The sequence below is a fragment of the Artemia sp. Qi Xiang Cuo genome, chromosome 4 (assembly GCF_049724085.1).
Source record: "Artemia sp. Qi Xiang Cuo chromosome 4, ASM4972408v1, whole genome shotgun sequence".
Classification (NCBI taxonomy): domain Eukaryota; kingdom Metazoa; phylum Arthropoda; class Branchiopoda; order Anostraca; family Artemiidae; genus Artemia; species Artemia sp. Qi Xiang Cuo.
In genome coordinates, this window is record NC_142797.1 from 10,190,893 (window position 1) to 10,204,166 (window position 13,274).

A 13,274-nucleotide genomic window follows, 5' to 3' on the forward strand; every position below is an offset into this window, starting at 1 on the left:
TTTATACTTCAATAGCAAAGTATTTTTTTCGTTTTAAGCTTGATTTTCATATTCAATCTAAGCATTACTCGCTTTAAGATCTATTTATTTATTACTTGTTGTATGTTTTTTCCTATGATTGTTTATTTAATTTCTGTTCGTTTTGGGTTTCATTTATTCTTTAATAGTAATTTCTGGTCGTTGTGAGTTTGAATTTTAACAGGAATTTTAATCTGCTGAGCTTAAGTTTAAAATGGCCTTTACTTTTTTTTTGAAAAACTTATTTTTGGGAAGTTTTTTCCAATTAATCTTTGCTCGTTTTTGATTGCAAAAAGCTTCAAGTTTGTAAAAATTCCTTATTTTAAAATCAAACTTAAAAAAAATCAAATCTTCATGAAAGTATCAAAACTGATATCAAAGCAACAATATCAGAGTGAAAAAAGTTTGCCTCTCTTGAGCCCCCTCTGAAGTTTATCCGACGACCCCTTCTATATGAAGTGCGTCTGGGAAAAGATAAAAGGAGTGTGGGGGGAGGCTAGCTGCCCTCTGATCACTTTTTACTCTTACAAAGTGAGTTATAACTTTCAATATCCAATCAAATGAGCCCTCTATGAAGTTTATACGAACATCCCTTCCAAAACAACCATATGTGCCCCCAGGGCATAACTTACAACGCCTACTGTCGGGCCCTGGGCGGCTGTGTCGACACCGGAGTTGTGTTATCTGAACTTTGAACTATATTTAACAAAATGTCTCTCTCAAAATTTTCATCTGATGCATTTAGGGTGCAGAGGGGGGGGCCTAGCTGCCCTCCAATCTCTTTTGACTCTTAAAAAGTGAACGAGAACTTCCAATTTACAATCAATTAAACCCTCTCCGAAGTTTATTCAAGCATCCCTTCCATAAAAACGATATATGCCCCAGAGTATTACTTACATCGCCTGCCTCCGGGCCATGGGGGGTTGCATCGACACAGGAGTTTTCTTATCTGACCTTAGAATTATTTTTAATGAAATGGCTATTTTAAAAAAAATTATCGGATAGGCTTGGGGAAAAAAGGATGGGTGGGGGGGGGGCTAGTTGCCCTCGGATATCTTTTGGCTCTTAAAAAGTGAACTAGAACTTTCAATTTCCAATCAAATGAGCCCTCTCTGAAGTTTATACGAGCATCCCTTTCATAAGAACCATACAGGCCCCCCAGGACAACACTTACAACGCCTGTCCCCTGGTCCCTTGGTGGTTGTTTTGACACCGGAGTTTTTGTTATTTAATTTTTTTTAGCAATTTTTAAAAAAAATGTCTATATCATAATTTGAAGGGGATGGGTTTGGGGAAAAAGGGTATGGGGGCGCTAGTTGCCTTGAACTCAATTCTTTTAACTCTTAAAAAGTGAACTAAACCTTTCGATGTCCAATCAATTGAGCCCTATATGAAGTTTATACGAGCATCCCTTTCATATGAACAATATCTGCCTTTTGGGCATAACTTAGACTGCCTTCTCACGGGCTCTGGGAGTCTGTATTGGCACCGCAGTTATACTTACCCTACCTTTGAACTATTTTTTTTAACTAACTGTCTATCCAACAACTTTCATCACATGGGTTTGGAAAAAGAGGGCTTGGGGGGGAGGCTAGTTGCCCTGGATTTCTTTTGACTATTAAAAAGTGAACTCGAACTTTCGATTTCTTATCAAATTAGCCCTCTCTGAAGTTTATACGAGTATTCCTTTCATAAGGACCAAACATGCCCCAGGACATAACTTAAAACTCCTGCCCCCTGGCCCTGGGGGGTTGTGTCGACACCTTAGTTTTTGTTATCTAGTTTTTGAACAATTTTTAACTTAATGGCTATCTCAAAATTTTTATCGGATACATTCGGGAAAAAAGGGGCGGGGGGGGCTAGTTGCCCTCCAATTTTTTTAGGATCTCAAAAACTGAACTAGAACTTTCAATTTCAAATCAAATTAGCCCTCTGAAGTTTTTACGAGCATCCCTTTCATAAGAACTATATATTCCCCCAGGGCATAACTTACAACCCCTGCCTCCGGGCCCTGAGGGGCTGTGTCGACCCCGGAGTTTTCGTTATATGTTCTTTGAACTATTTTTGAAAAAATGGCTGTCTCAAAGTTCTCATCAGATGGGGTTGAGAATAAAAGGGCGTGGAGGGGGGGGGGCTAGGTGCCCTCCAATCTCTTTTGACTTTTAAAAAGTTAACTAGAACTTTCAATGTCCAATCAAATGGGCCCTATTTGTAGTGTATACGAGCATCCCTTCCATAAGGACCATATATGCCTCCAGGGCATAACTTACAACGCCTGCCCCCGGGCCCTGGGGGTTGTGTCGACACATGAGTTTTTGTTATATGATCTTTGAAGTATTTTTTAGCAAAATAGCTATCTAAAAATTTTTATCGGATGCATTTTAGAAAAAAAGGCGTGGGTGGGGGGCTTGTTACCCTCCAATATCTTTTGACGCTTAAAAAGTGAACTAGAACTTTCAATTTCCAATCAAATGAGGCCTCTCTGAAGTTTATACGAGCATTCCTTCCATAAGACTCATATATGCCCCCAGGGCATAACTTATAACCCTTGCCCTGAAGATCTTGGGGGGGGGGGATTGTCATGCTCAAAGATATAATTACCAGAACTTTCAACTACGTTGAACAAAATGGTTATTTCAAAATTTTGATTGGATCTGTTTGGGGAAATAGTGGGCTTGGGAGGGGTGTTAGTTGCCTTCCAATCACTTTTGACTATTAAAAAGGGCACTTGCCATTTAAATTTCCAATCGAATTAGCCCTTTTTGAAGTTTCTACGACAATGCTTTCTATAAGAACATTATATGCCCCCAGGGTGTAAGTTACAACCCTTGCCCTGAGGGCTGTGGGGTTGTCATCCTCAAAGACCAAATTTCCAGAATTTTCAACCACGTTGAACAAAATGGCTATCTCAAAATTTTGATTGGATTTGTTTGGGGGAAAGGTGGGTGTGAGAGGAAGGTTAGTTGCCCTCCAATCACTTTTGACTATTAAAAAGGGTGTAACTTACAACCCTTGCCCTGAGGGCTGTGGGGGAGTGTCCTTTTCAAAAACTTAATTTCTATCTGGAAATCTACTACGCAGAACAAAATGGCTATCTAAAAATTTTGATTGGATGTGTTTGGGGAAATGATGGGCGTGGAAGGGGTGTTCGTTGCCTTCCAATCACTTTTGACCCTTAAAAAGGGCACTAGAACTCTCGATTTTCAATCGAATGAGCTATAGCCTTGCCTCTGATAAGCTTGTTTTGACATTTTTCTGAAGCTTTGTCTTCCTGCAAAGAAGGGGCTGATTGTGCATTGGCTCCAGGTGAGTACATGTTATTTGATCATGCATTTGCTATTGGTAATATCTCACAAATGAATTTTGAGTGAAATTATCAGATTTCCTTCAAATCCAATTGTCTGAATGTAATTAAGCCTCATCTCAAGTCCGCTTTTTATTTGAAAGTATTTGCCACAATGAGTTGTTGGAATTGAGATTTACTATACAGCTTAAGAGGCAGTTATAGTGGCTGTGGGATTGCAAAGCATTTTATGACTATGTTGGCTTTCCCAACCTTGAAAGTTCTTATTAGACCAATTCAGCGCCAAGTATGACTGATTACATTATTACAAAAGAAAGACACATAAATAAGTTATTTTATGAAGCAGATATTGATGGTACTCTAATTAAGCGTTTCTTTAGATTTTTTAATAGCTCTTAATTTGATTTTATCAAATTTCTGCTGCTTATGCATCATAAGTTTGCACAAACTAATGATGTCACATTGGAGTCCATAGCCATGTTGGTAACTGTAAATTTGCTAAAAGCTCTCTTGCAGCTGACTTAAAAGGCACACATAGCTCATGAAAAGGGACATACATATATATATATATATATATATATATATATATATATATATATATATATATATATATATATATATATATATATATATATATATATATATATATATATATATATATATATATATATACATTAATTTAAAAAACATTTTCCACAAAATAAGTTTTTCAAAGAAAAGTCAAGAAGTCCATTAAGCAAAAAATGAGCAAAAATCAAATAATCTACCAAGCGTGAAACTACCACAAATCAGCATCGATAAATAAATGAAACCCAAAACACACAGAAATTTCAATAAATAACCGAGTCAAACTCAAACGAGCAGAAATCAACATAAGTTTGGCTCAAAACCCCTATGCCTTCCCAAGGGCAGAACATAATTTGCATTTTACTGAAAAAAATATGAATGTTTTTACTTTTATAACTTTAATAAATCAAATAATATTAACATTTTGATTGCTAAATATCAGTATATGTATATTAAACTGACAATGCAAATTCATTTGTATTTTTTTCCTGGTATAATTTCCTGAACTTTATACTGAGTGGAACAAAATGGCTATCTAAAATTTTGATTGGATATGTTTGGAGAAATGGTGGGCGTGGAAGGGGTGTTAGTCGCCTTCCAATAACTTTCGACTATTAAAAAGGGTACTAGCCATTTCAATTTCCAATCGAATGGGCCCTTTTTGAAGTTTCTACGACAACGCGTTCTATAAAAACCTTATATACCCCCAGGGCATAACTTACAACTCTTGCCCTAAGGGCTGTGGGAGAGTGTCCTCCTCAAAACCATAATTTCTATCTGTAAATCCACAACACTGAACAAAATGGCTATCTAAAAATTTTGATTGGATGTGTTTCGGGAAATGGTGGACGTGAGAGGGGGGTTAGTTGCCCTCAAATCACTTTCGACTATTAAAAAGGGCACTAGCCCTATCAATTTCCAATCGAATGAGCCCTTTTTCAAATTTTCACGACAAAGATTTCAATAAAAACTTATATGCCCCCAGGGCATAACTTATAAACCTTGTCCTGAAGACTGTGGGGGGAGTGTCCTCCTCAAACGTATAATTTCCTGAACTTTAACTGCGTGGAACAAAATGGCTATCTCAAAATTTTGATTGGATGTGTTTGGGGAAATTGTGGGCGTGGAAGGGGTGTTTGTTACCTTCCAATTACTTTCGACTATTAAAAAGGGCACTAGCCCTTTCAATTTCCAATCAAATGAGCCCTTTCTGAAGTTTCTACGACACCTTGTTGTATAAAAACTTTATATGCCCCCAGGGAATAACTTACAACCCTTACCCTGAGGGCTGTGAGGGGTTGTCATCCTCAAAGACCTAATTTACAGAACTTAAAACTACGTTGAATACAATGGCTATCTCAAAATTTTGAGTGGATGTGTTTGGGGAAAAAGTGGGCGTAAGAGGGGGGTTAGTTGCCTGCCAATCACTTTCGACTTTTAAAAAGGGCAGTAGCCCTTTGGATTTCCAATCGAATGGGCCTTTTTTGAAGTTTCTACGACAACGCCTTCTATAAAAACCTTAAATACCCCCAGGGCATAACTTACAACCCTTTCCCTGAAGGCTGTGGCGGAGTTTCCTCCTTAAAAAAAATTTATATGAGGAAATCAACTACGCTGAACAAAATGGCTATCTGAAAAATTTGATTGGATGTGTTTGGGGGAATGATGGGCGTGGGTGGGGGGCTAGTTGCTCTCTAATCACTTTCTACTATTAAAAAGGGCACTAGCCCTTTGAACTTCAATCGAATGAGCCTTCTTTGAAGTTTCTACGACAACGCCTTCTATAAAAAGCTTATATGTCCCAGGGCATAACTTACAACCCTTGCCCTCGAGGCTGTGGGGGAGTGTCCTCCTCAAAAACATAATTTCTATCCGGAAATCAACTACGCTGAACAAAATGGCTAGCTCAAAATTGTTATTGGATGTGTTTTGGGAAATGGTCGGTGTGGAAGGGGTGTTAGTTGCCTTCCAATCACTTTCGACTATTAAAAAGGGCACAATCCACTCCAGTTTCCAATTGAATGAGCCCTTTTCGAAGTTTCTACGACAACTTCTTCGATACGAAGTACCCCGCTCTAAAGAAAAAAAAAAATAATACATTGTGCCAACATCGTTCTTATATGCCCTCACGGCATAACTTAAAAGCCTTGCCCTGAGGGTTGTGGGGGAGTGTCCTCCTCAAAAACATATTTTCTATCTGGAAATCAACTACGCTGAACAAAACGGCTATCTCAAAATTTTGATTGGATGTGTTAGGGGGAATGATGTGCGTGGCGGGGGGCTAGTTGCCAGTGGAAAACAAATTTTTATCAAACAAAGAGCAAATAAGCATTTTTCAGACACTCATTGCATGACTGACATGAACAAAAGACGTGCTCCTCGTTTACAAGAATATCATTATTAGATAGCATGACACCATATCTGTCCTCTTAATCTGAGCATAACTACAAAATATTCAAAATTTTAATTCCTGCATAAGGTGTTGATAAAAGAAGTCTGTGGTAAATAAAAAAGTAAACAAAATATATGTGAAAATAATAAATAAAAAAAGTAAAATACAGAGACTGAAGCTGATTGGTGAAAACAAATGTATTAACTTCAGTTGGGTTTATCAGAAGTTCTGTATTTGGATAGAGTTTTATGCAAATTATTAACCCTTGCCTCCCTCCCCCAGTAAAATAAAAAGCCAGTGCCAATTACTGCTCTATCTGTATCGATTTGACTAGCCTAATTTACAAGACTAACGATTTAAAAGTTTAAAAAATCATTGGGGTGTTTAGTATGCAGAATCCCCCTATGTGAAGCTCTGCATCAAACCATTTTTATAAAAATGCTTCACAAGTTCATTCTATTGGTATAGCTTAGGTTCACATTTCTTTATTTCGAAATTATGCTTCAACGTCTAGTGACGTTTCCTCACTCTTTGGATCAAATATTATTTTGGGATTAGCCAAATTTGTCAAAAAAGTTAAAAACATACATATATGTATCAAGGCCGTATCCAGGGGCGGGGGGGGGGGTACCCGGTTTGACCCCCCCCCCCGAAATCTTTGACCGAATCGAAAATAAGTCGAAAATTAGTAAAACCTAGGTAAAAATCAGTATAATTAGTCGAAAACTGAGTAAAAAATTAGTAACCGCCCCCCTTTGAAAAGTCAAAAATTAGTAAGCCCCCCCTTTCCCGAAAAAAAATCCTGGATCCGGCCTTGATATATATATATATATATATATATATATATATATATATATATATATATATATATATATATATATATATATATATATATATATAGATAGATAGATAGATAGATATATTTATTCACACGAAAGCCCTGTTGGGTCATTTCGACACACAACAAACAAGCCCCAAAAAAAAACAATATCAAAACGTAAACTGACAAAACACGAAAACTGACTATTACGATGCCTCACGATGAAAATCTTCACGATGCCTCATACCTACCCCGACGAACCTTTCAATATTGTTTATATCTAAATAACACCTACTTTTCAAAATTTCCAAAATCCAATCTCCAAAATCCAAATTTCCTAATTCCAAAATCCTATTGCATTTTTTTCCTTATCATTAAAAGCACATTCATAGGTGCACAAAGCCAAATTTTAGAAGTATGCCTGAATATTTTTCTATGGGCAACTGAAGTATAATGAAGGTGAATTTTAGAAAAAAAACAAAAAAAAAACACTGCTTCCTTTCATCTTATGTTTTTTCCATTTTTCATCGTTCATCGTTTTCCATTGTCTTCAGCATTTACTGTATAACGTGTTTTCCATAGGCTATTAATATTAATAATAATATGAAGAGAAAAATAGAGAAAGATATTGGCATCCAGTATTTCTCAAGATCCCTCCTGTCCTCCTACTAGTATGATTAGCAATTATTTAAGTCTTTGATCACGTAAAGGCTGCCAAAACCCAGATAAGGTTAATTAATGCCAGGGTACAAGAAGCAGACGCCTAGATAGAATTGTATTTTGCAGCCTTTTCAACTCGATCTAGTGAACAGGATGACCTTTTTATAATATGTCCATCAGCCCAAGAGTTTGCTATAGTAATATTAATCAAAATAAAACTTTGAAAACGTCCTTACCTTGCATGCTGCTCAACTATGTTGAAAATAAGTTATATCTTGACAATAAATCTTTCTTTGGTTTGAACTGGATTTTTCTTAAGTATTGAGTTGAAAATTCCTATCTAGATTAGGTTTATTTAAAGAAATTTACTTTTTCAAACGCTAAAGTGAGCTTACTGTAGTTTTAAAATGTTGCTTTGATACAGCTAAACAAAAAGAAATTAGAATTTTACAGGCGTTATTTAGTAAATTATGAACCATGGCTGCTATCATTGCGATATGCATTCCAATGAAGTGGTGTGATTGCAGTAAGTTGAAACACTTAATCAAGTTTTTATTATCGTCTATTTGTTAGTAGTAATGGCCCCCTTCCCTGCTGGCTCTTACGAATGACATTCTTTAATCATTCTTGGTTGTTATTGTTTATGAAAGCTATAGCAAGTTGATGTTAAAAATTAGTTTTTACTCTATCCAGTTATATATACAGAAATTTACCTGGGAGAGGGAAGGGACCAAGACATAGGCCTAATAAAACTATTATTTATATATCATTATTGTAAATTATTTATTATAATTATTAAATATAAATTATAAATTATTAAACTATTATTATAAATTATTATTTTAACACAATTGGAACTCCCCTTAAGCTCTGACAGCAAACAACAAAAAATTCAGTTTTTCAAGTGACTACAATTAAGGAAATCACTTAATAGTTTCATAATGTCTGTTCAACATGATTAATAAAATATATAGCACCCAACAGCTGTTTTGATAGCCTCTTTGTTTCACATTCTGAAGCCTCTAGTCTAGGGACCTGCTATTAAAATATGAAAATGAAAAAATATATTTTGTTTAAAATACCAGAAACTATTTCTAGGTCCCACTGATTCAAAATATATTGGGGCTAGTCGTGCCCTAAGGGTGGTTGCATGCTAAAATGAGACTTTCAGGATATTGATCCTTAATCATACTTAAAGTCAATATCACTTGACTTAAAGCTCTTGTCCAGTAGCTACACCAGCGTAGAGGGAACCAGCCATCAGCAATGCTCTTTGTCTCTTCAGTAGTCTGTAGTCTCTGCAGTAGTCTGCAGTAGTATAAAACTGTAATTAGGATGCGATGCTATTGTAAAAACTGCGCGATTTTGTTAGGAGGCATGGCGCTAAGCCTCTTTTGTGTGTGTCTATTGCCCTGGGCTAATATGATATAATAGTTCATTTTTTCTTCCCATCAATTTTGGTACCTTGTTCAAATGCTCTAAAATACTCTCTATCCCAACTTTGCATAAACATTTTGCAAAGATCTTCATTTTGTATCACAGCTTGTGGTAGTGTAGGCTAGTGATGATTTAAGTTTTGGGTTCTTCCTTTGATCTGGTTTAAAGTTTTTTGTCCAACTTAGAATTTTGTTTTAAATTGACCATCAGATATATTTATTTTATTTTTTATTGCCACGAAAGTTTTATTTTTAAATTAAGATATTCTATTTCGTTCTTAGTATTAATACTGAAAACTTCAGTAAATATTCTTATGTTTTTTCTATAGAAAAATGAAAACTAACCCGAAGTTGGATGCTCTTCGGAGCTCTGTACCAAGTCCTCCAGACATAACACCTATGTATGAGAGGTGGTTAAAATCTGGCGAAAATGTTCTCTGGGCGCGCTGTCTTGGATATAAGCCTGGCTGGCGAGCAAACAAGTCCATCTGCCGTTATATAGATGCCAGTAACCCTGGTCAAGGGGATTGGAAGGAATTTGCATCAGAACTTGGTATACATCATATTGACATGAAGGTAAATCATATTATATAATTTACTGGGCATAGCCAGTATATTGTCTGAGTTTTGCTTTAAGTTAGTATAGTCAGAAAGGCTGGAATTTTTGTTATTGTTTTTTTTTTTTTGTTATTTGATTACTGTCATTCTAACTGCAAGATAAGAATAAATACAAAAAAAATTCGTGGCTTTTCTGTTTATATATATATATATATATATATATATATATATATATATATATATATATATATATATATATATATATATATATATATATTTATTTATCTATATTTATTATTATGCAAAGAAATCTTATGAATCTGGGAGGAGGTAGAATGGATCGCAGGCGCTCAAACTTCTGAGCCTTGTGGATGTTTCGGAAGGGGGAGGGATAGGGAAGGATTTCCAAGCTGTAATGTTTCTTCCTTTTTGAGGAAGTGGTGTCAAAATATTGCGCTCAAAGGCGAAAATCCTCCTAGGAAAATTCCCCTTCATGTTTTCTTGGTCAAGGAAAAGGATCAATGGATTTTTTAAGCCTACGATTGTGTAGCTTTGGGATGAGGGTTTTACTTTATTGTCGCAAGGTGTATGCTTGAGAAAACTGTCTTTCGAAGGGGTACAGGAGAGGAAAAATGTGAGAAACTTTGATTTTTTGCCTATGGTAATATGTGTACATAAACACTCAAAGGTCTAAAACTTGAGAGGAGGGGGAAAATAGCTAAACAATTGAACATCAAGCCAATTTTTTCCATTGTAAAGAGGAAAGATCCTTCGGAATAATATACGGCGAGAACCTTTGACCCTCTCAAGTACAGGTATGGCATTGCATATTGATAAACCCAGCAGTATTTTTTTTTTTTTTTTTTTTTTTTTTTAAGGGAGCTCTAATATAACAGTTAGGATAATTATCCACATTTTTCAAGGTTTTTTAGGGTAATTTTTCAGGATTTTAAATTTTTTAGGGTAATTATCCACAATAAAACAAAAAGTTTTTGTTTTTTTTAAGGGAGCTCTGATGTAAAAGATAATTATCCACATCATAGTTGGAGGCAAATCTAAGTCGGAACAGCAAGAGAACAATTTATAGATATGGTTAAAGATAAACAGACACAGATAAACTCTTTTAAGACTTGAAATAGGAATAATGTTGAAATGGGAAGAATATTGAAATTCACCTATACTGATGTCAACAATGTTCTTTTGTGAGGAAATGTAAACAACGCCGTTTTGTGTATAGCTTGTTAACTGGTAATAATAGCACAATTAACAATGTATTACAGCATCAAGCCGCCTTTAGCAGTGAAGTTAATGTACAATTTTTTTTTTGGGGGGGGGGAGGCTGTATTTTTTAAAATCTACAGGAGCAATTTTGTCTTTCTTTTGATTTTTGCAATGAAAATACGAAAAAAGGCCTTTTTCAATAAAAAATACCCCAAAAAATTTATTTTTAGAGCCTTGGGGGGGTGGGGGCAATTGCCAGCTGGTTTTGTGGCCAGGCAGCACTGAAATGGTGGGATATTGTTTAGCACATACGGATAGGTGCGCAAAGAAATATCCCTGCGCTGTTTCATACGCACTGTATCACATTCACATGCACTAGTTCACATCCACAGCCCTGCACTGACGAAAAATATTATTACTATTCAAATGGTTCTATGCTTATTATGGATTTTATTTGCAACTTAAAAACTCACAAGGAACTATTTATTTGCTTGTAATTCTATGTACAGGCAGTTCAATGGCATAAGCATGGAATTTGGAGCCTAACTTGGTATTTTTCTGTATTTGAACTTTGCAAAAATACAGAGACACGGGCTGAAATGAATGGTTTTTTGTTTTTTCCATTCCATAGTTTTATAAAGAAGCCGTTTTTAATTATTATTATTTTAGTGTTTTCTTTTGTCATTTGAAGAACTTCGTCATTAAATATAGGATGATTTTGGAACAAATTATTTAAATCGTTCTATTTTGTTTACAGCATATAAGTTCTTCGGACCAGTTTCTTGCCGTTCCAATTTTTCGTTTCTGTCATGCAAGTGTTACGCTGAAATCAGGGAAAAAAGACCCACTTCATTCATAAATTTGGACTTCTGTATCTTTACACGTGACTAAGGTTGGATTTGCGGTTTCAATTTTCCTTGGTCAGAGTGAACATAATTGTCCACATTGAGATTCCGTTGTGAGTCTTTTGGGGCATTAAATAAAAAAAAAAAGTTTTTTTTTAACTGAAAGTAAGGAGCGACATTAAAACTTAAAACGAACAGAAATTATTTCGTATATGAAAGGGACTGTTCCCTCCGCAACGACTCGCTCTTTACGCTAAAGTTTTTTATTGTTGTAAAAAATAAGAGTTGTGAAAAAGAGTCAAACTTCAGCGCAAAGAGCGAGGTGTTGAGGAGGGGACAGCCCCTTTCATATACTGAATAATTTCTCGTCGTTTTCAGTTCTAATGTCGCTCCTTACTTTCAGTTAAAAAAACTCATTTTTTTAAATTTAATATCTGAATGTTTTTGAACTAATGCAGGTTTTGATTTTGGCTCACCGTACATGAATAATTAAAACGAAATTTGCGTATTAATTTGGCTTTTTTTTTGGCTAAATGGCTTTCTTGAAAGTTGTTTAATTTTATTTGTAATAAATATACGTAACTTACGAATTAACTTTACGTAGCGAACTTCTATATTCGTATATTTTTATTACGTGCATTAGAGGGTTCGCCCCATATTCAATACCTCGCTCTTTACGGTAAAGTTTGAATTTTTTTCCAATTCTTTAAGAATGACCCCTTAATCACAAAGGTCGTTAATTAGAATAAATAGCTCTTATGAAAGTACTAAAAAAAACTTTAGCGTAAAGAGCGAGGTATTGACTGGGGGATGAACTCAATTAAATACGTAATAATTTCTATTCGTTTTAAGTATTGATATTGAAAAGTTTTCAGTTGAAAAATGTTTGTGTATTTAATTTCTGATCGTTTTTTAAATAATGCTGGAAAATCCGGCGCCCCATTCATAGCAATGTCCCTTCCATCATGAAAACTTACTCCATGAAAAGATCCTCCCATGTAATCTCCGACCCCTCCCCCCACTAAAAGAAAAAAATCCCCCCTGAAAACGTCTGTATACTTCCCCATAACCAATGTCATATGTAAACATTGGGCAAAGTCGTAACTTGCAGCCCTTCCCCGGGGACTGTGGGGGATTAAGTCATTCTCAAAGACGTAGTTATTATATTTTTCGACCATGCTGAACAAAATGGCTATCTCAAAATTTTGATCGGGTGACTTTGGGAAAAAATGAGCATGGGAGGGGGCTTAGTTGCCAACCTTTTTTTCGGTCACATTAAAAGGGCACTAGAACTTTTAATTTCAGTTTCAATGAGCTCTCCCGCGAGATTCTAGGACTACTGGGTTGATACGATTACCCCTGGAAAAAAAAAGAAACAAACAAACAAATAAACACGCATCCGTGATCTTTGTTCTGGCAAAAAATACAAAATTCCACATTTTTGCAGATAGGA

General features: G+C 35.6%; 1 protein-coding gene across 1 annotated transcript in view; it reads left to right on the forward strand.

The window, feature by feature from the left end:
• The window catches only part of LOC148952771 (uncharacterized), a 75,004-nt gene that overhangs the window by 20,109 nt on the left and 41,621 nt on the right, over nucleotides 1-13,274 (forward strand). Inside the window, exon 2 of the mRNA XM_089088079.1 lies at nucleotides 9,527-9,773. Coding sequence (XP_088944205.1) covers nucleotides 9,531-9,773 — 243 coding nt within the window. The 5' untranslated portion in view covers nucleotides 9,527-9,530. The remainder of the gene's footprint in view (nucleotides 1-9,526; nucleotides 9,774-13,274) is intronic.